The 22,186-nt window shown below is 48.9% G+C and overlaps 1 protein-coding gene across 2 annotated transcripts in view; it reads left to right on the forward strand.

Annotated features, from left to right (window-relative positions):
• wdfy4 (WDFY family member 4) overlaps positions 1 to 22,186 on the forward strand; it is a 52,579-nt gene that overhangs the window by 2,480 nt on the left and 27,913 nt on the right. For both annotated transcript variants that reach the window (XM_047030201.1, XM_047030200.1), the window contains exons 3-38: positions 701 to 955; positions 2,030 to 2,144; positions 2,800 to 2,942; positions 3,074 to 3,202; positions 3,451 to 3,640; positions 4,260 to 4,449; positions 4,766 to 4,926; positions 7,019 to 7,251; positions 7,704 to 7,843; positions 8,269 to 8,390; positions 8,483 to 8,584; positions 8,787 to 8,977; positions 9,976 to 10,661; positions 10,861 to 10,951; positions 11,604 to 11,818; positions 12,035 to 12,141; positions 12,377 to 12,626; positions 12,964 to 13,040; positions 13,179 to 13,397; positions 13,600 to 13,778; positions 13,890 to 14,121; positions 14,395 to 14,540; positions 14,755 to 14,866; positions 15,385 to 15,575; positions 16,187 to 16,339; positions 16,598 to 16,671; positions 17,016 to 17,177; positions 17,364 to 17,455; positions 17,895 to 17,991; positions 18,404 to 18,609; positions 18,768 to 18,940; positions 19,517 to 19,657; positions 19,830 to 19,991; positions 20,102 to 20,260; positions 21,170 to 21,296; positions 21,903 to 22,054. In XM_047030201.1, coding sequence (XP_046886157.1) covers positions 701 to 955; positions 2,030 to 2,144; positions 2,800 to 2,942; positions 3,074 to 3,202; positions 3,451 to 3,640; positions 4,260 to 4,449; positions 4,766 to 4,926; positions 7,019 to 7,251; positions 7,704 to 7,843; positions 8,269 to 8,390; positions 8,483 to 8,584; positions 8,787 to 8,977; positions 9,976 to 10,661; positions 10,861 to 10,951; positions 11,604 to 11,818; positions 12,035 to 12,141; positions 12,377 to 12,626; positions 12,964 to 13,040; positions 13,179 to 13,397; positions 13,600 to 13,778; positions 13,890 to 14,121; positions 14,395 to 14,540; positions 14,755 to 14,866; positions 15,385 to 15,575; positions 16,187 to 16,339; positions 16,598 to 16,671; positions 17,016 to 17,177; positions 17,364 to 17,455; positions 17,895 to 17,991; positions 18,404 to 18,609; positions 18,768 to 18,940; positions 19,517 to 19,657; positions 19,830 to 19,991; positions 20,102 to 20,260; positions 21,170 to 21,296; positions 21,903 to 22,054 — 6,174 coding nt within the window. The remainder of the gene's footprint in view (positions 1 to 700; positions 956 to 2,029; positions 2,145 to 2,799; positions 2,943 to 3,073; positions 3,203 to 3,450; positions 3,641 to 4,259; positions 4,450 to 4,765; positions 4,927 to 7,018; positions 7,252 to 7,703; positions 7,844 to 8,268; positions 8,391 to 8,482; positions 8,585 to 8,786; positions 8,978 to 9,975; positions 10,662 to 10,860; positions 10,952 to 11,603; positions 11,819 to 12,034; positions 12,142 to 12,376; positions 12,627 to 12,963; positions 13,041 to 13,178; positions 13,398 to 13,599; positions 13,779 to 13,889; positions 14,122 to 14,394; positions 14,541 to 14,754; positions 14,867 to 15,384; positions 15,576 to 16,186; positions 16,340 to 16,597; positions 16,672 to 17,015; positions 17,178 to 17,363; positions 17,456 to 17,894; positions 17,992 to 18,403; positions 18,610 to 18,767; positions 18,941 to 19,516; positions 19,658 to 19,829; positions 19,992 to 20,101; positions 20,261 to 21,169; positions 21,297 to 21,902; positions 22,055 to 22,186) is intronic.

A 22,186-nucleotide genomic window follows, 5' to 3' on the forward strand; every position in this document is an offset into this window, starting at 1 on the left:
CTAACATAGGGGTGTTCTCACCCAGATATATTGAATTGTCTTTCCACTAGTGTTTCAGTGAAACTTCTCCAGCCCTCATGAACTGAGTCTATATTGTAATGTTTCTGTTCTGTTGAGGTCTTCTCCCTAGGTATTCATGTGCATCACTAGAGAATGTGTGTGTGTGTGTCTGAGTTCCTGAGGTAATTAAATTCCCCTTTAACTAGGATTTAGACAGTTATGAGAGGACACACACACACTCGAACACACGGTTGGACAGAGGCAGGAATGCATGCCTGTCTCTGAGCAGGCTCCTTCCCTTTCATCTGACATCACAAGACTGCTCAGATCCTATACTGTTGTTAGATAGTTATGTTAGAACTCTCAGGACTGTGAAGAGAATGTAGAATGCGACAGGCATGCTGAACTCTTAATTTACAGCGCGCCCAAATAAGCTTATGCTGCAAACAACCGACAGTCTTGGGATTGAGACTCTAACATCACTTTGTAGCTACAGTTAATGCACTAGACATGTTAAAACAAGCCACTCGGGTTTTGGAGAGTGCTTGTGTGTGTGTTTGTCTGTTCCATTGTAGAATGTGACAGTAAGAAGAATGTACAGTAAATCTGGAAATCTTTTTCTTGTATCTGATTTCCCCTCACTCTACCTCTGCTTTCCCCTCACTCTACCCCTCTCTATCTCCCCCTTATCTCTCCCCAGGAGCGTATGAGAGACGTGGAGAGGATCAATAAGGAGACTGGGGAGCTGAGTGCCTCTGGTGAGCTGTTTGTTTCCCTGGAGTTGAAGGGGGAGGCAGGGACGGTGGGGGGCGCTGGAGGACAAACAGTGGCCTCAAGGGGCCCCAGGCCCCTGCTGGCCCTCAGAGAGCAGCTACATCAGCTGGACACACACAATCAGCTCCCACCTATCCAAAGAGAGGAACACCTATGTAGAGTTCTACGTCTCTATATACAGGTATGTTAGGGTTGTCTGTCTGCCTGCTTATCTGTCTGGAGGCTGGATGACTAAAGGGCTTTGCTGGCTATCTGTCGGCCTGCCTGCATGATTTGTCTGTCTACGTATCTGTCTGTCTATTTGTTTGCCGTTCTGTCAGCCGGCTCATGTCTGCATGGAGGCTGGATGGTTGAAGGGCCTTGCAGGCTGTTTCTAACAGATCATGTTGAGGTCTATTCACTTCATTCACCTCCCTGATCAACAGATTGGTGACAAGGACAGTGTAGAATACTGTTTGACTGGCAGCTTCTCACGGTTAAGTAACATGTCTGGTTAGCTAGCAAGTGGTCTCTGTATAGAAGACTCGTTTCTCAGAATCACATGAATTAGCCTGTCCTTTCTTACGCAACCAGTTTGAATTAGGTTAAAATGACTCCCAGTGACCACACACACAACACGCATTCTGAATCCTTTCGATGACCTGTGTGTAAACCCATTGATCAGGCTTATAGCTGCACACGTAAGCACCCCTGAAGTAGGCTGGGGGTCCTGCACGTGTTGCTCAGTGCACACACACACACACTCACAGACACACACCATATCACATGCCTCCTGATCTGCTCTCTGGGATTGGACTGGTAATGTGTAAGGCCTCTCTCTCTGACTCAGTGTAAACCTGTGTAAGCCTCTGATGGCATATGGCAAGGTGAATGGTTATAAATAGGTTGCTGCTTTTGACTGGTTTCTTTCTTAAGTGTGAATTAGAAAGCAAGATAGTGAATTTGTGTAGATCTGTGATATAAACAAAATAGGGAAGTGAAAACTTCTGAGCTCTTGGACTTTGTTCCACAACGTATAACTGTAGTAGATTGACTTGTCTTCTGTCTCTCTCTCCTTCTCTCTTTCTATTACCATCTCTGTCTCTCTTTTTCTTTCTCGCATTCTCTTCTCTCGATCTATGTCTCTCTTCTCTCCTCTCTCTCTTACCGTGTACTTGCCTTTCCTTGTCATCTTTCACTCTTTCCCCTGTCTCCTCCATCTCGCCTCCGTCTCTCCTCTCCTCTCGAATCGTCTCCTGCCTGTGTGTGGCGCGAGGTGTGTGAGGATGGAGACCGAGGCATGGAGGCCGTGGACCTGAGAGCTCTGGCTGCTGTCACAGCCGAGACCATGGTCACTCACATCCTGTCCAGACTGGCTGAGCGGCCTGCAGGTATAGGGGCTCTGACCTCCAAACACGTACCCTCTCACTCAACACGTGCACACCTACAGTAGCTGATGAAACACAGCATAGCATGTACAGGAGGTTGTCTGTATGTCCGATGACCAGGCCCAAACGTAATACGCTGGCGCAGAATTCCGGCACGGATTCCGACTCAGATTTTCAAATACAATGAAAAGGAAACACTTATCGGCCAGAAATACAGAAAGAGACAGGGCCAGAGACGATCTTCATGAAAATTGATCAATACTTTTTTGCAAAGTCTGTCAACATTCAATCGACCATATTCGACGTCAAACTGTTGTGGAACATTTTTGTTTGCTCCGACATAAGAACAGGAAGGCTAGCGGAATTCCGCAAATTTTAAGTCTGAATAATTGCAGAAACGTGAAAAAAATCAGTGTGAAAAAAAACCGGTCACCTGCCGGTGACATGTATATACAGTATGTCCTGTATCTGCTTGCATGAAGGTTAACAGAGTACGTTTACAAGAAGTCCATAGTTCTGTTTTTCTCTGAAGAGAGAAGTAGGTGCCCTTTGACCCCCTTGATTCCCTAATGCATCACACCCACGCACACACCCTCACCGGCACACACTCATGCTGTGAGCTGTGTTTGATCGCTCTTCGTGGTTCTGGGCTCCCTAGAGGACGCTCGCTACGAGGTACAGCTGTTCTTCCAGAAGTCAGTGGACGGACAGAAGGACCAGAGGGATGGAGAGGACAGACAGACGGATGTTTCCGGATGGATGTTGCTGAAGGGCCTGTGCCTGCTCACGGCCCAGGGCCCGGTGAGTGGGGCTGCAGTTAGATAGTCTGAGCTGTCACCTTAGTCGTAGCTTCCTGGAAGTGAAACTGTGAACTCTTTTTGTGTACGTGTCTTTTCGGGGGGTGATTTGTGCACGCGCGTGTGTGTGTGTAGGAGGTGCAGTCATCGGTGAAGCCAGGTCTGCCTGCAGCTCTGATGAAGTGTCTGTACCTGCTGGTGTCTCTGCCAGCCAAGAGAGAGACCTGTGAAGGAGAGAGGAGCTTCCAGGAACTTCTCATCCAGGTGACCACCACCTCTCAGTAGCTACATAACCACGGGGATGTCCCTAGAATCCTAGTTGACATGATCCTAACAGAAACACTGTAGTGATAGTGACTCCATAACCCCCCACGCCCACCGCATGCCACCCCACCCCCATTCCGTCCCACCCACAGCCTCCGCCCCCCTCCACCATCCACCCTGCCCCTGCTCATCCCACCTTCCACCTCTGTCATCCCCCTCCACACCCCCCCCCCCACCCCCCCCCTCAGGTTCTCCTGCAACTCTGCCAGCAGCAGGCCAGTGTGGAGGAGATGGTGGACACGGCGGAGCTCCAGTGCCTCATCATCGCGCTCACGTCGCTGTGGGACCAGACCAGCGCCCCCTGGAGGCACCAGGCTGGCCGCCTCCTCAGGGCTGTGTCTGCTGCACAGGCACGCAATACCGTCACCAACCTGCAGGGTGAGAAAAACAATCTCTCTCACTCACACACGACCTGAGATATGAACCACATGCAGAATCGTGTAATACATTGATACAGTAGATTTCAACTGGCTTTTGTATCTGAATACACAAACGCACACGCACAATGCCTACAACCTACAAAGTTGTCCACACACAAGGGCAGTGAGCAGAGAGAATGTTGAGCCACCAGAGCACATGATGACTAGTCATCTCAGGATAGTCCCAGAGCTGGTCCACATGATGTCCAGATCTCATTATCCACTCAGATGTTCCAGAACATGGAGCCAGACTGGGTGGAGGAGGCGGTGGGTAGTTTGTTGGTTGTTTGTGTGTAGATCATAAGGCTGTCAGGAAGCGGGTTTGGTGTTAAGTATGGCATTGTAGGGGTTGTTGATGGCTTGAAGGACCTGTTTGAGGTCTGCTCAACCTTCTTTATGAATTTGTTTGAGGATGTTTAGAAGTTCCTGTCGAACTTTTTTTTTTGTACCACCAATTTTCAAATTTCTCTGCCCCGTCCTCCCTCTACCGTTTATCCCTCTATATCAATTTTTCTGCTGTCACTCTCTCTCTCTCACTCTCTCTCTCTCCCCCCCCCCCCCCACTCTTCTCCCCCCAGCTAAGAACTGTGTACGTATCTGTACCCAGAACCTCCAGGGGATGTGTGAGCGGGTTCCTGGGCCCGTCCTGGCCGAGGTGGCGGTCAGCGTGTTCAGTTTTGTCCGAGACTCCTTTCCTCTCAGCCATGCCCTGTTCAACGAGTTTGAGACTAACGATGGATACACAGTCCTACAGGCCATCATGACTCGGTGAGGGGAGGATGAGGAGGGGTTCTGAGGATGGGGAGGGAGGGGGCGATGGATAGAATGACGGGATAAATTGTTGTTTTCCTGAGTCATCTTTAAGTCCTCTCACCCTTATTATTGTCCCCTGTTGGAGAGCTGGAGAGTAGAGGGCGTTGCTTTACAAATCAAATACATTATTACTCACATTATTTCCAGTCTGTCATTCTCTTTTATGTGACAAGCAAAACCCTTTTGTGTGAATTAAGTTGTATCCTACTCTGCCTAGCTGTGAAAATGAGGTGTTACTAAGCTAAGCTACGGGGTTTGTTTTGGTCTCCAGGTGTGAGGAGGGGGTGAGTGGTGAGGATTTCCAGCCTGTGCAGGAGCTCCTGGCCCTGCTGGCCTCACTGTGCCTCCTGGGGAAGAACGAGCTCAAGGTGGCCCTGTGTGTCAGCAACCCCCAACCTCCAGGCTTCAAGTTTGTCCCGTCGCTCACCTACGGTAGGTCAGTTTTAACCTCAGCCCACACCCTAACCAGCACTAACCCTAATCATAACCCCAGCTGTCACCAAACACTTACCTGCACTAGACCCGTCGATAACCCTAGCCTAACCAGCACTAACCCTAGCCCATCCTGGCCCAAGCCTAGGTCATACGTTATGCTAGCCCTCCCTCCTCTACCGCAGGCTGATCCTAAACTGGGTGTCCAGGCCATCAGGTCTGGGCTGGTCTGACCTCTGACCCTGATCATGATCCTTCACAGGCCCATACCACACCCTTCCAACCCTCCCCGATCCCCAGTAATCATTCCCTGACCTGGGTTCAAAAAACACTCCCTTAACCTTTGAACTCTTATCTTCTTATCCTGACCATAACCTTGCTTAATGGGCCCACACCTAAAACCGTAACAGAACACACAGAAAGACAGACACACACACACACGCGCACTCTCTTTAACAGTGCAACAGCCAGCCCCCCACCCTTCAGGTTAACTGGAGGCTGAGGTGATTATGTCTGGGATGATGAAGTGGAGCTTACTCCTCTAACTGTGTTAGGACACCCCGCATTCATTCACCAGCAGCCTACCGCTCCCAGCCATCTATCACACGGGCACGCACGCACTCACACACACACACACACACTCACTCACAGTCTGACACTAGTATAAGGATCCTGCTCATTTATAGCAATGTGTACACACACGCACGCATTCATCACCTAGAGGAGGATTCTGTGCCAGCAGACAGAGCTAGGTCTTCCACTGATCTTATTTATCACTGATGTGATTTCAATTCAGGCTGAGAATGAATCTTATTACCAGCCACTTATATATTTATTTACCTCACAACATTTCCCAAATCTAACACTGTCCTTGAATATTTTGACAATGTTTACTCCAAACTTTATCAGGGTGAGGGAAGATGCTTTTTCTCTGGTCTTAATGCGCTCAAGATCATTAGTTTTCCGTCCGTCCGTGTATGTGTAACTGGATTCAGGGGGAAGATTTCAGTGGAAGTTGTTTGTGATTTAACGTTTGCACCTCTGTGACCTTGTGAGAGCATAATATGATGAATGCTCCTCCGTAAACTAGAACAAACCTGGTTTTAATTCTACTGCTTGAAGCTGAACGTGAAACACAATGTTGTTGATGTGGACTATTTATTTAACATCTGGTTTTAGTCTCATTGTGGTGTAGATACATACGGAGTCCAGCTCAATGTGGAGTTAATGTTCCTGCAGCACCAACCTTAGAGTTTACTTCAAATTTAAATGTAGAGACTTTAGTGACATGGTTGGTTGTAAGATGACAAACCTCTGCTCTTCTCTGTACACACTTTAGGATGTAAGGATTTTATGTACTGTTGCATTTATTTAATTTATTTAGCAGCTGCTTTTATCCAAAGCAACATAGTACACATAGAGTACAGTCAGAGTCAAGGAACAACACAGGCACAGAGCAAAAACAAAATCTTAGCTACCAGATACAATGCAGCCATAACTGATATCAGAAGAAAAATGCAACAACAGCTTCTGAACTTCAATATTCCATTTTATGAGTACTATAACTTAATAAATAATGTCCTGAATGCAGTCTCTGTCAAGACAGCAGTATCACAAATAGAACATGCCAAAAAAAAACAGTTTTGCAGGTACCACAAAAAGTAATTTGCCGCTAAGCATAGCTGCGGAAAGTAGGGGTACCTGTTGCTCCCTGTTTTTAGCCAAAAACAGAGAAATAAAATTAATTAAGCGTAAGACAGCTTTCTTTATTCAAATATATATTTTTTGTATCAAGGTTGACAATGAGCAACACGGACAGCGTACAAGCACTCCGCATAGTCAAGCCGCGGCGGTATATTTGATCAATGTTGTCGGTTAAGCAACTATATGCACACTCATTCCTGCAGGTCCAATTCTGTTAAGTCCCCCCCCCCCCCCCACTCCTTGTTCTCAATATTTTCCCACGGCCATGCCGCTAATGTAGCTTTGGGTGCCCTTAGGCTGTGCAAAAAGTACAACTCAACTAAACTAACTGAAGCTATGCCCTAATCCTCTCCTTCTTCTGCCCCCCTCCCCCCTCTCCCTCGCCCAGGCCTCTCAGTAAAGAATCTGTCAGCTTTCCGTCTCCTCCAGACCTCCTTCCTGCGTTCGGAGGACATGCTGCTGTGTTGTCACATCCTGCGGACCATCCGGACCGTGTGGGAATGGGACAGCTCGAACTTCTTCCTCCTGGAGTGGTCTGTCCAATCCCTGGCTCAGATTGCCACCTGCGTGTGGAGAAAGCCCGCCCCCGTCCACAAACTGTTCTTCTCAATGGTTGAGATGGTGTGTATGGTTGTAGGACACACAAGCACACACAAACTTCCCACACACATATATACAGTAGGTAGATACATACACACACATACAGTACAAGCACACATGCAGTAAGTAGGTAGGTACACACACACACACATACACGGTACAAGCACACATGCATTAGGAAAACAAACACGCATTCAATCTATCCAACAGTCTCAACCATTGCATCATGTAATGGGCAAACTACATTTAGTCATTTAGCAGACGCTCTTATCCAGAGTGATTTACAGTTAGTGCAGGGACATTCCCCCCGAGGCTAGTACGGTAAAGTGCCTTGCCCAGGGACACAACGTCGTTCTGCACGGCCAGGAATCGAACCGGCAACCTTCTGATTAATAGCCCGATTCCCTAACCGCTCAGCCATCTGACTCCCTACTGACTAAACTACAGTATATCCATGATGATGTTTCCTGTAGGTGGTATTCCAGCTGAACTACATCCCCCATGAGGTCTTGCGTGCGGTGCAGGGCGTGCTGAAGCAGAGCTGGACAGGGGGCGTAGCTGGGAGCGTGGCGGGGGTGGAGTTTGGAGTGATGGCCCTCGACTGCTTCTACACGTGAGTGTACCTGTAGCAAAGTAGCGGTAACACACGTAATACCGTTCAATTACGCAGCAGTTCCTAAATTGTACCACTACATACTATTGCTATTTATGGAAGTGAATGTAACATGAATGTCAAATGTGTTGCCGAGTAGTGCCTGTGTTTCTGTGAGAGATTCGCCATCAAACTCATACATGTTGCTACTCATGATAATAGAGGTATCGTGGTACTTGTTCATGGATAATGAGTACGTACAGTACCATAGGCACTGAAAAAGTCTAACCTGGCCTCTATGCTGTTGACAGAGATCATACATCCAGGAGATTTTTTGTTCTCCTTCAAATTGATCGGTAATCTTCCTTCATGCTTCTGTCTCCTCCTCCCTCCTACATCTACCCTTACTCTTCCCTGATCTCCTTCTTTGTCCCCTTCCCCCCAAGGCTGACGGTGCGGAGCGGGCTGCTGTCGGACGTCCTGAGTGAGGGAGGGCTGCTGGAGATGGTGCTGTTGGAGCTGAAGCGCAGGGCCAAGATCCTCCGCAAGGCTGGCGCCTCTGCCACAGGTGTACACACACACACACACACGTTCCCTTTCCCTCAAGGTGCGTTCATACTCAGTACTGACCTGTGACCTCTGACCCGGGCTGTGCTTCAGGCGTGCAGGAGCACTCAGGCGTGGAGAACGGGGAGAGAGCTCTGACCACCAGCATGCTCAACGTAGTGGCAGCCCTGACACTACGCTCTGTCAGAAACACTGGTACACACACTCATCACATTTGCCCTGAGGATACGAGTACCCCTATTGAACAGTCATCCAATTGTATTAAAGTCATTTTGTGTGTGTATCTATGAACGTGTGTCTACGCATTTCTCTGTGTTTATGTGTGTACGCATCTGTGTGTGTGTGTGTGTGTGTGTGTCAATGCACGTCTTGTGGTGTGTGTGTGTCCGTGTCCCAGTGTCTGTGCGGGAGCTGGGCATGGTTCCCTACATGAAGATCTTCCTGGATGAGGAGCAGTACCGCGGGCCCACCCTGGCTGTGCTGGAGCAGCTTTGTGAGGTGAACCCCGAGGAGTTCATGAGCACGGCCATAGGAGCCCTCTGCTCCTCCACACAGCACGAGCTGGGCCTCAAGCAAGACCTGCTGCAGGTACACACACACACACACACACACACATACAGGTACATGCAGACACAAATACACCCAAACACACGCCATCCCATTGTTTTAGTGTGTGAAAAACGCTCATTCACGTTCTTTTTCCTAACGAATGGTAATCCGTTTAAACAGTAATTGCATTTGATTGCATTATGGACAAACACAGATTGATTTGCTAATACAGGTTTAGCTGTTAACTCCAGCACAATTTGATTACCCCGCCGGCATTGTGCTGTGGCCCTGTCTGAAGATGAGGACCCTACAGCATCTCTGGATGTTTCTCATCTGATTACTCCTAAATAAATTAGACCTACTGTACACCTGCACTATTATACATGGCAGGGAGACCATGTTTGCTTGTGTATGTAGTCCTGTTTGTGTGTGTGTGTCTGCGCAGCATTGTGTGTGTGTGTGTGTGTGTGCGTGTGTGTGTGTGTGTGTAAAACGTGCATGTGGCCGTGTGTGTGTGTGCATTCATGTTTGTTAAATGGATTAAAGCAGGTGGCAATCAAATTGACTGTGGCCAGGTTGCAGTGTGTTGAGAGCCATTGCGATTGCTTCAGTGTTAATGAGATTTGTCCCTGCGTCGTGGGACACACATTACCTAGCTGATGTATTAGCTGCCCTTATAAAATCAGGCTAATCTGATTCAACTGAGCTCTCAAAAATGGTTACCAGAAATGATTTATGGTTTATCTATATATTTATGTTGTGTCTCTGTTTCATCGCATCATGGCCAGCTTGTTTTAATTGACTGGAAATAACTATTTAAGAGGCTGGAGATGGGTTGGTTTGTTATCAGTGAATGCACTCTTTCCTCTCCTCTTTCAGAGTATCTTTGATGGGGTGTAATCACTTTGTAGCCTAAATTCAGTCATCTATTGGTGTGTCTGGGGAGTCCCGGACACACCAATGTCTTGTGTGTCCGTGTGTCTGTGTGCGTATGTCTCAGTGGGCGTGTGAGCCTGACTCTTCTATGCCCTCTCCAGTCTGTGTTGAAGGTGCTGGAGAACCCAAACAGTTGGGACGCGTTCAGGCGAGCCGGAGGCTTCAGCGGTCTCCTCTCCCTGGTCGTGGACATGGAGGGGGCCTTGGCCGACCCTCCCCGGCCCCAAGGGGGGGTATGGGGCTCCCTGGGCGACCAGACGGTCCTGGACCTTCTCCTCCTCACCCTCCACACCCTGGCCCTGGCCGTGCACGTCCACCCCGTCAATGCACACCACTTCCAGACAGGCGGGTTCTACGAGAAGCTAGCTGAGGCGTTGGCCCAGCTGGGCTGCTTCTGGAACCAGGGGCCAGGGCAGCAGGACTGGGCTGAGACCGGGGACTGGCCCAGGGAGACCAACCAGAGTCAGAGGGCTCTGGAGGACAGCTGGTCCCAAGGAAAGAGCTTCCACAAGTTTGTAGAGCTGGCTGAGACCCCCTTGTCTTCCTCGTCCCCTGAGCCCCCCCTGCCCCCCCGTTTACAGGCCTGCGTCCGACTGCTCTCCTACCTGGACCAGTTCTCCACTGGGACCTGGACTGCTCAGGAGCTGGGGGGGCCGCTGGGGAGGGAGGGGGAGAGCCAGGGAGCAGGAGGAGGAGGAGAACCTCCGTCCAGGCCGGAGGAGCCTCAGGGGGGGAGCAGAAACCCTGCCTACAGCGTCTCCTCCGTCGGCAGCCAATCGAACTACAGGCAAGTCTGTCTCTCTGTGCCCTGATTGGTTTATCTCCCAGTGTTCTGATTGGTGAGGAGCAGGATGGTAAGGGCGGGCGGGGTGTCAAATATTGATAGGGAATGCATCTGAGGTAGGATGAGGAGGAGATGGAGAAGGTGAAAGGAAGTGTCCAGCTGTCAGAGAGTGGAGGATGACTGTGTGTTCTGCTGTGGTCAGGTTCACCTGTGACCAGACCATTCTGTATCCTGGAGCAGTCAGAGTCATGATGACCCTGCTGCCTGCTGTATTTACTCTGGAGGACACTCAGGTACCCTCTGCCAGACTGGTTACACTCTAGAGAGTCACTGCTGCCATGTTTTTCACTCTGGAATACAGGTGTGGGATGGTAGCTTTGTATGGTGGCTTTACATAACTGTATAGAACAAAGTGTCCCTACATCCGCTCTGAAAAAAGTTAAATAAGTCCTAATCTAAATGACTTGTGATACTTATCAACACTGTATACAATGTAAATAAGAATTATTCACCTACAGTGTCAACTAAGAATGACCTAAGCCAAGAATAACCTATGCGCATATACATATGTACGTGTAAGTGGGGTGTGGTGGACACGGGTGGCCAGATGGATTACTACTTGTTGATTATTAGCACCTCCTGGGAAAGAACATGTTATGGAACCTGTTCGTTCTTGTCACGATGCTTGTCCATCTGGAGTTTCTCGAGGGTAGGTAGAGATTCATTCCTCTCTCTCTCTCTCTCTCTCTCTCTCTCTCTCTCTCTCTCTCTCTCTCTCTCTCTCTCTCTCTCTCTCTCTCTCTCTCTGCCTTCTCTCTCTCTCCCCTCCCCCTTTCTTTCTCCCCCTGCCCCTCTTGCCCCCTCTCTCTCTCTTCTCTCCCCCTCTCTTTCTCCTTCTCTCTGTCTCTCCCCCTCTTGCTCCCTCTCTCCCTCTCTCGCCCGCAGCTATCTATGGAGGTACAGTTCTCTGTGGCGCACCACATCCAGGCCATGGTGATGTCGGAGCGTAACCGCCAGATCATGTGTGAGGCGGGGCTGGTGTCCACCCTGCTGACCCACTGCCAGGTCATGCTGCTCCAGACCCAGCACCCGCTCCACCTGCCCGTCACCCGCATTCTGGAGAAGCTGTCCTCCCACTCCATATCACAGGCTGATCTCAGGTCTGACACACACACATGCTGTAGACACACACACACACACACGCATACTGTACAAACACTCATGGACACACTGTAAACACACACACTTTTGCATATTCACACACACCGACATCAGGTCTGTTGCTCCTCCTTAGGAGGATTCTGTGTGGACGACTACAGACTAAATAATAATAATAAAAAGAAACATCAGTCTTGATGTGATGTTTGGTTTCTCAGGCGTTTCCTGTGTCTGGGAGAGCCGCTCATGTGCTCAGCAGACAAGATGGCTGCCCTCCCCCCTGCTCCAGAGACTCACCCACAATGCACCCCTTCAGTCTCAAACGGTACAGAGACCTACGGTTAGCTCGTGTTATGATGTGGAAGGCACAGTCACTGTATCAGAGACTGTTCATAAGACTTCAGACACTGAAGTGCAGTCTCACAGAAATCCTCAGTAATGTCTCTGCTGATGTGACGGTTATTACACGTGTGTGTACACTATCATAACCCTCGTCCATACACGTACAGTGCCATGTGCAGTAGGAGTGCAGTAATGATGGTGTGCGTGTCGTCCTCTAGGCCAGAGCCCAGACATGACATCGTCGGACGAGCAGGACCAGGGTGGAGTCTCGTCCGCTGTCAAGCAATTGAAGCGCTCCTTCAGCCTACTTGGCCCCACCCCTCCCAGCGGACCGCCGGCGGGTTCGCCCATTCCCCTCCACCAGATCATCAGCCTGGTCTCCATGACAGCGCCGCGGAGCTTCAGACCTCACCGAGTGTCCGCCTCCCCCGCCTTCGTAGAGTTCGACATGAACGAGAGCGGCTACGGGTGAGACCAGAGGGAGGGTGGGGGTGGAGGAGACCAGAGGGAGAGTGGGGGTGGAGGAGACCAGAGGGAGGGTGGGGGTGGAGGAGACCAGAGGGAGGGTGGGGGTGGAGGAGACCAGGGGGAGAGTATATAGTATATGGAGTTGAAATTCTGTTTCTGTCTAGTTTCATCATCTACAAGACTATCCATATACTGTAAAAGTTTATTTTTCAAGATGACGTGCTCTGTCTATAAACATGTGTATGTCTGTGTATTTATGTCTGTCTGTCTCTGTGTGTTGTGTCTGTCTTTGTCTCTATGTGCTTTTGTGTGTGTGTGTGTGTGCGTGTGTTTTTAGCTGTCTGTTCCTGCCATCCGTGGCCACAGTAAAGGGAGTGAATGCAGATTCCATCCCCACAGGAGGAATAGGAGGAGGTAAGAGAGCAGACTACTAAGCAGGAGGAGGACGAACTGCACTATGGTTCATGTCTAGGTATCTCTCCTTTCCCTAACCCCCCAACCCCCAACTGTTCCCTCCCCTCTCCCTTCTCTCGCTCCCCCCTCCTCCCCCAGACTGCCGGGGTTTCCCCCCGGCAGCAGGCCTGTCGTTCTCCTGCTGGTTCCTGGTCAGCCGGTTCACGTCGGCCTGTGACTCCCACCCTGTCCGGCTGCTGTCCGTGATCCGCCACATGTCCCGGGCAGAGCATCAGTACATCTGTCTGTCCGTCTCCTTCTCTGCCTCCGATGGATGCCTGGTCATCTCCACCGAGGAAGAACCTTTCACCTTCCTGGGTGAGAAGGAGTTTGATTGGTTGATTGGCTTATTGACTGACTGGTTAGTTGGTTGGTTGATTGGTTAATGTATTGGTTGATTACTTAATTATTGACTGATTGGTTTTATGAACTTTAAGGAATGCATACATAAAGGATTGGGTAAGCAAAGACATAGACTGGTTGACTGACTGACTTACTGATTGATTGATTGATTGACCAGACATGATGGAGTCAGAGGTTTGCACGCCCAGCCCTCTGCCCACCTCTGTCAGGTTTAGATGCTCCAGTCAGCTGGTCCCTGGTCAGTGGCACCACTTGACCGTTGTCATGGCGAAGGATGTCAAGAAGAGTTGCCGGGTGTCGGCCTACCTCAACGGCAAGCTGGTGGGAGGAGCTAAGGTAGGAGAGGAGCCTGAGTGGTCATCCAAATGTCAGCCCCTTAAACAGCAGTGAGCATGCATCCTGAGAGGGACTCGGGGGGGAACGCCTCCATTCTCTGCGTCCCCTCAGATGCGCTACGTCCAGCCGTTTCCTGGCCAGTACGCCTCCATGGATCCCACGGCGGTGATCGACGTGTGTGCGTTCATCGGCACTCCGTCGCTGTGGAAGGAGCTTGCGGCACTGGTGTGGCGTGTGGGACCCACCTACCTGTTTGAGGAGGTCCTGAGTCCCGGGGCAGTCAGCCTTCTCTACGCTCAGGGGACAGCCTACATGGGCAACTACCTGGACCTGCGCCCCACAGGTGTGTGTGTTGGTGTGTGTGTGCGCACCAAGTCTGTACATGGTCGATTAGTCCCTGGCACCAACTCAACACTGGGTCGAACAATACTGTATGTGGTGTTCATATCTGGCCATTGTTTAAGACACTTCCAGCTCCTCTTTCACCCCGATCCACCCTGTTTTCAGGTGGACCCTCAGTACTGTAGAAGTACTCTGTCGACTGTGTACTCTAGTAATATTCTATCTTCTCTGTACCTCAGTGTTCAAGCAGTACCTTGTCTGTGTCCCCCCACAGGCCCCGACGATGACCCCCCGCCTCTCAGGCTCATTCCCGAGGAGAGGATCTCGTTCGGCATCAACCCTGCCATAGCGACAGTAACCACGGTAGCACAGATCAGAGAGGACTACAATGAGGTGGACAGCCGACTCATCGCTAAGGAGGTGTGGAGGACATTAGACCACCCTGCACTTATCTAAACACACTTTATACAGTACCACACCCTCATTCATGCATGGTGTGTGGTGTGAAATTGTGTCTGACTTTGTCAAGTTATGTGTGGGTGTTATAGCAGTGTGTGAGTGTAATGTGTGGGTGTTTGTGTGTCAGCAGTGTGTGTGTGTGTTAACCAGTGTGTGTGTGTGTGTGCTCACTCAGATAGGGATACCTTCCAGGGACAGCTCTGCTCCTGTGTTCCTGGCTCGGAACATCAGCCAGCACCTGGCGGGCACGGCGCGCACCATCGGAGCAGCCCTCGTCGGACATTTTGGTACAGATGACTCGGCATATCTCAAACACCACCAGGCTGATATCCGCCATGTTTGTTTCAGGGGCCAGATCAGGTGGAGTTAGCATGGCTAACATGTCACAGGTTCTGACTGCTTGTGTGTTCGGGAATGTGCATCTATATCTGTTTACCCTCCTGAAACCCAGCTAAACATGTATGTACATAACATGCAAGGATAACATACAGCAAGTTTTAGCAAGAAACTTTGCACACTGCCCATTGTATTTATTTACTTTGTCCAAGTAAAATGACTCAACTTTAGAAATAGTTATGTTAGTGATACATGCAAGACTATGACAAATAAGAAAACAACATTGTGACATTTCTTGTCTTTAATATATGTTTATTAGCCAAATCCAGAGACTGTATAATGTAAAGCAAAAAATGTAGACTTATCATGGACACGAGAAAGCATCTGCTGAGTGAATTAGTCATTAGTAATAGTTAATGAGTCAATGATTTGTATCTATCTCTGTTATCTATCTGACTCGACCTTCCAGGTGTTCGGACGTTTGCTCCTACCAGCGCCGCTAACGGCTTCCTGTACGTGGGCGGGCCCGCGGTCATCCTTAGCCTGGTTGCCATGGCACCCGACGACGGCTCTCTGTACGCAGCGGTGAAGGTTCTGCTATCTGTGCTGGAGACCTGTCCTGCCATAGCGCAGCAGATGAAGCGCTTCAATGGATACAAGGTAAGGTATTAGATGGCTGAGCGGTGAGGGAGTCGGGCTAGCAATCAGAAGGTTGCCGGATCGATTCCCCGCCGTGCCAAATAACGTTGTATCCTTGGGAAAGGCACTTCACCCTACTTGCCTCGGGGGGAATGTCCCTGTACTTACTGTAAGTCGCTCTGGATAAGAGCGTCTGCTAAATTACTAAATTAAAATGTAAAATGTAAATGTACACGCTCGCTAGTTATCATACACACACACATACACACACACTGGTTAACAGACATACTGTTATATACACACACTTGAAAATACAGACGCACTGGTTAGCACACAGACATGCGCTTTGTATTTTTCAACATACACACACACACTGGTTAATGTGTGCACACATACACTGGTAAGCACACACTGTTTAGCAGCTCATGGTGAGTCACTAACCACTGACCACACTCTGTAGCCTACATTATTCCAAATTTACAAAAGCTTTACGTAAAACCCTACTTTCACGTAGTAAAAGTGTGCATGGAAATGAAGGACCTTCTTTTCGATATATCAATCTCTTTATTTATACATATATCTTTCTTTGTCTCCATCACTTTCTCTCTTTGTCTCTCTCTTCTTGTCTCTAGCTTCTGGCATTCCTGTTGAAGATGAAGAGTGTTCTAGTGAGCAGCAGGACGTTCCAGCTGGTTCTGTCTCTGTCCGGTTCTGTGGAGATGGGTTCTGGCCCGGCCTGTCTACGGAACAAGCTGGCCTTCCAGGCCCTCCTTTGTGACCTGGAGGTAAAAAAGTCATCAAACACAACTTTTTTGTCCATCCAGGGATAAACGTGTCTTATTTATCATCTGTTATACGAGGTAGTTACAGTAACATGCAAAGAATTCCAGCCACTCTTTACTTGCTAATACTAACCATGCATGATTGGGTGGAACTGTAAAGTTATGGTTAAGTAACTTGTAAGGTTGTAGTAAACTAACTCGTAAAGTTGTGGTAAACTGGTTTAGGGTTCCTCTTATGCCTCCTCGTGTGTGTCTGATCAGGTGTGGCAAAACAGTTCAGATAACCTGGAACTGGCCGTGCTCAACCACTTTGCTGACATCCTGAAATCATCCAGGTGAAGTGAATCATTAAATCACATACATTGCAGTATGTCTGTGTATCTCTGTCATATTGCGTGAGGAGATGAGAGAATAGTCACAGAGCCTGGGAAAACATGAATTAGTATTTGTGACAAACTTTATCAATAGTGTGTCACTGTTCAAAGTTTAGCAATGTTCTCTGTACTCACACTCTCTCTCTCTTGCACTCTTTCTCTCTCTCTCCACCCCTCTATCTGTTTCTACCTGTTTCTCTGTTACCATCTGTCTGTCTGCCGGTCATCTCCTCTCTTCTACTTCTTTTTCTCCTTCTACATCTTCTGCTCATCCCATTCCTCCTCCTCCTCCTCCTGCTCCTCAGTGATGAAGGTGGCAATGCAGAGGTCATGCACAGTCTGGGGCTGGTCCCTGAACTGCTTTTCCTGCTGTCTGACCCCTTGGTGACCCCCGAGAAGGTCAAGGTGGTCACCTGCATCATCACTCGCCAGCTGAGGGCTCACTTTTCCTGCATAGACATACGCAGGTACATATTACGTCCTCTACGTCCTCGCTCTCTGTGTTTCAGGAAATGATTTATATCAAGGGATTCTTGATTGATTTAGGACAGACACTATTTTTGTCAGCATTGTTTTGTAGGTTTACCTGCTTGTTTACAGTGCTGTATGGAGTGTAATAAACCTGTGGTACTGTGTGTGTGTGTGTGTTCAAGACTGGGTCTCTTCCTGGTGTTTAACCTACCTCCTGTCAGTGTGAGAGAACTCCCTGGTCTCCATGACAACGGTTCTGATGGAGACACCCCAGGTACTGCCCATTTGATACGCCACAGGGACCTTCACAATATCCCACACATCGGCACCATTTACCAACCTTAACCTACAGAGGGAGTGCCTGTTCCACTAAAACCAGCCAGCAAAGGGGGCTAGTCAGACCGTAGTTCGTTCTTACTTTGCCTCACCTGCACCACTGCAGCTTGGGCACCACCTACTCACCCTCCTTCTGGCCAATCACAGCGAGCAAAAACCCTCTTTGAACGTTCCTGATTCCATTTGGACAGTTTTCTGTCTCTTCAATACCTCAATAAATCGACCCATAATAAAAAACAAAATCGTGAACAGCCTTGGGAACAAGTCCACACAGGCTAGTCGGGTCATCAGCGTATATATGCTATGTGTAGCAGTAGTGTGTATGTGTGGTGTAGTACTATGGAAGTGACCTAGGCATGACCTCTGCCCTCCCATAGACCAGGCCTCTGGTGCAGCCAGTCCTGTCTGGGTGCGTAACCAGCTCCTGCTGTGTGTCTGTGACCTCCTCAGCTCTGAAAAACCCCTGACTGTACAGTAAGTGTCTATACCCACCAGGATCCTAGCATTACACTTACCTAGCAATAGCCCACAGTGGTTTTGACTCCACAAATGACATTGGCCGGGTTTCCCAGATTCGTTAAGAAGCTCTTAACGCTAAGAGCGTCTTAAGAACGTTCTAAGAGCGCTGTAGAACACTCTTAGAACGTTCTTAAGAAGATGTTAGCATTAAGAGCTTCTTAACGAATCTGGGAAACCCGGCCATTACAGACTTTCTAAAACAAAGTATAATCATTATGATTAGAGCTGAAAAGACAGTTATTATTACACAAAGTAATTAACATGATTAGAGATGCCAAGTCATCCTTGTTGCCCTTCATAGATGGTGCTGAAGCTCCCCATAACTACTCACCAGGTGTGGTCTTCATGCTGTGTTTTCCCCTCCCAGCCAACAGAAGGAGCTGTTCCAGACCCTGGGCAGTGATTGGTTCCTGCTCTTTCTTCAGCCTCACCTGCACACCTCCACACTCCAGCTGGGGCTTCTCCTACTCACACACCTCCTGACCAATCACAGCGAGCGGAACAGGTTCCGAGAGAGTGTGTTGCCAGGCGGCCTTATGGAGAGAATGGAAGAACCTTCAGGAACCGTCATTGGTTTGTTTAACTGTTAATGGTTAATGTTTGAAATGTTAACAGGTTGAAATGTAAGTTGTATAATTACAAATAAAGGGTTGAGAAAAAGAGGTGTGCGTTTAATCCAAGTTTGTATATGTTTTAATCCAGAGTCTTTTTGTTGTGTGCTGGCCCTTCAGATAACCTACGAGGCCTTTCCTGGTCGTCCGAGTGTCCGAGAGTCCCCTGCCCAGGCTTTGATGTGCTGAGAAGGCTTCTGGTCCAGTTGGCTCACCTGCCCCAGGTGTACGGAGCACTCGCTGCTCTCCTACTGGGACGGACGACCACACTCACACCCAACCCACAGGAACAGGTCTGGGTTTGGGCAAATTGTACCTTTTAAAGTGTAACTAAACTCTCAATCCACTTTTTGAGTGCAATCTCTCTGAACTCGCTGATAAAGTCATTAATCCGAATCCTTGCGAAATTATTTATGTAATTGTATTTTTATTAGTTAATGGAAGCACCAGATTTGTTTTCCCCTTAAGTGGTCAAAACATATTATTTTAAGGTATTCTGATATATCACAGGGAGGGGTTGCGGATGATTATTGTCCAAGTTCATGAATCACTGTAAGCATTCAGCAGTGCTAAATGACTAAATGTAAATGTAAGTAAGTAAGGAAGCTCCAACAGAACTAAGAATTCCAATCTCCCCTCCCACAACTAATCACCAGAAAGCTTTTTTCATTTGAAGGGGCTAAATAAAGCTGAAATAGACGAGTTTTAGTAACACAAAGGGTATGCAAGAAGGAGCAGTCCATTTAAGCTGCCTGAGTCAACATCGAACCAGACAGGTGTGCCTTGGTGTTGGATTCATGTTGACTGTGGTTTAGCAGATGGTGTTTTGTCGTGCGACCCAACCAACACTCTCCTGACCTCATCCATAGGTGGATCTGGATGAGGTTCTACAGAAGATGATTGACAGTTTTGCAGACACGCCCCCAGGGAAGCAGAACTGCCCCCTTCTGCAGCTCTGCCCTGAGGCTGCATCCACTCTGCTGGAGCTTGTTAAAGTCATTATCACCCAGGTGAGATAAGACGAGATATGGAAAAAGTGTCTTGCAGCTTCTAACACAGCAGGTAGGAATTTAGAGAGACATGTTATTGTGTAATTGGAGTTTCCAATACACTTTCTAATGCTGTTGCTGACTTCCTCTTACCTTCCAAGCGCTATTTTACGCTGATATCCTTTTTTTTAAGTCATCGTCTGTCACCAAAGCATCATGGGAGTTGCAGTTCCCAGGGAGTGTGATGCAGTTCCTGTGCCTGCTGCATAGTGTCTGCCCCCGAGACCCCCTGTGGATGTCGGCAGAGTTCCTTGGCTCACTTGCCAGCACGCTGTATCCTCTACACAGCCCTGAGGTGTGTGTGTGTGTTTGTGTAAGAGAGACCTGTTTTGCAGTATTTGAAAATCATTGGTCATTATTTGTTCCTGGACAGTTGAGATGTCATTATCTCTTGTCCTGTCTCAGGATGGGGGTCAACTGGGTGAGGGGTCAGAAGGGGAGGGGTCCTCCAGGGGTCACCCAACCAGGAAGCAGGTGTGTGACTTCATCCGCATTCTTCTGATGGACAGCCTCCTGAATATCTCCGCCAGAGATCACACACACCCTCTACTGCTGCTACTGGAGGTGAACACACACACACACCCTCTGCTGCTGGAGGTGAACACACACACACACACACCCTCTGCTGCTGGAGGTGAACACACACACACACACACCCTCTGCTGCTGGAGGTGAACAAACACACACGCACACACACCCACTGCTGCTGCTACTGGAGGTGAATACACACACACACACACCCTCTGCTGCTGGAGGTGAACACACACACACACACACCCTCTGCTGCTGCTACTGGAGGTGAACACACACACACACCCAAAACCCTCTTCTGCTGGAGGGTTTGTTCATTCTTCCCCATAGACTTGAAAGTATGTTCGCAGGCACCTATGTCAACATCTGTTTCCGACACCCACATTCTCAGACATGCTTAGGCCTTTACACAGCCAGAGAGAGAGACAGGCTGAGGCCTTTACACAGCCAGAGAGAGAGAGACAGGCTGAGGCCTTCATACAGCCAGAGAGAGAGACAGGCTGAGGCCTTTACACAGCCAGAGAGAGAGAGACAGGCTGAGGCCTTCATACAGCCAGAGAGAGAGACAGGCTGAGGCCTTCATACAGCCAGAGAGAGAGACAGGCTGAGGCCTTCATACAGCCAGAGAGAGAGACAGGCTGAGGCCTTCATACAGCCAGAGAGAGAGACAGGCTGAGGCCTTCATACAGCCAGAGAGAGAGACAGGCTGAAGCGTTCATACAGCCAGAGAGCCAGAGAGAGAGAGACTTCTTGAGAGAGACCTCTTATATGATCCAGCAGTGATTCCCCACTCTCTCCAGAAGGTGCCAGTCTTTGCTCAGTTATGCACCAGAGGAAGTCAGACCTGTCTGGGAAGCTGAGCTCAGACACACACACATGCATGCAAACACATGCAGGCTTGCACACACACACACACAGTGACCATTTTCTACTGTGTGTTAGTACACTCCTGAAGGAGCTTCGCTGGAGCAGAGGCAGAGCTTCCAGACAGAGCTGCTGGAGTTCCTCATGGACATCATCCACATGATCAGCCACCAGAGGGAAGCTCACACACACCTTAGCCAGCAAGGTGAATACGCACACAGACACACACACACACACACATTCATACTTATATAGTACTACAATTTCTTTATTTATTAAAGCTGCAATAGGTAACATTATTGAGAGAGAGACTGCGCCCCGCCGTCCCCGCAGATCTTGTCTGAACTTCCATGCTATCCTCCAGCTCAAGTTTGATTGACAGTGGCTTCTCAAAATAAGCCAAGGAGGAAAGCCCGCCTTGCCAAAGACAATTGGCTGGAACCAGATTGCTGGAGCATAATTGGCTGGAAAGTTGAGGGACTCACCAAAAATTTGAAATTGGCATTCCACTGGCACCGAGCTATTTGTTTTGCTAAACAACTCTCAGAGGGCCTCAGTAGCTTGCACAACATATTCATAGGGAACCAAACTTACTTTTTTTTACTGAAAAAATACCTTTAAGATGCTGCTCTTTTTTCATCTGTCTCTCTTTCCCTTACTCTACTCTCTCTCTCTCCATCTTTGTCTCACTCCCCCCCTTCTCTCTCTCTCTCTCTCTCTCTCTCTCTCTCTCTCTCTCTCTCTCTCTCTCTCTCTCTCTCTCTCTCTGTCTCTGTCTCTGTCTCTGTCTCTCTCTCTCTGTCTCTCTCAGACTCTACCATCCAGAGTGCTGATCTGCAGATGTCCACTCTGATGGAGAATGTTGCCTTCTTGAGTAAGAAGCTAATAGAGAAACTCCACAGCTGCATGTTCTTGGTGGAGCCTGAAACACTGCTGACCTTCCTGGCCGACCAAATAGTAGTGGTGAGACACACACACACACATATATACACGCACACACACACAGTATATATGCACATACACTCTCACAACTAAACACACACACACAATCCATAAAAGTGGTCATGATCTGATGTTATTCTCATAGCTGTGTTA

Source organism: Hypomesus transpacificus, chromosome 11 (genome assembly GCF_021917145.1).
Source record: "Hypomesus transpacificus isolate Combined female chromosome 11, fHypTra1, whole genome shotgun sequence".
NCBI lineage: Eukaryota > Metazoa > Chordata > Actinopteri > Osmeriformes > Osmeridae > Hypomesus > Hypomesus transpacificus.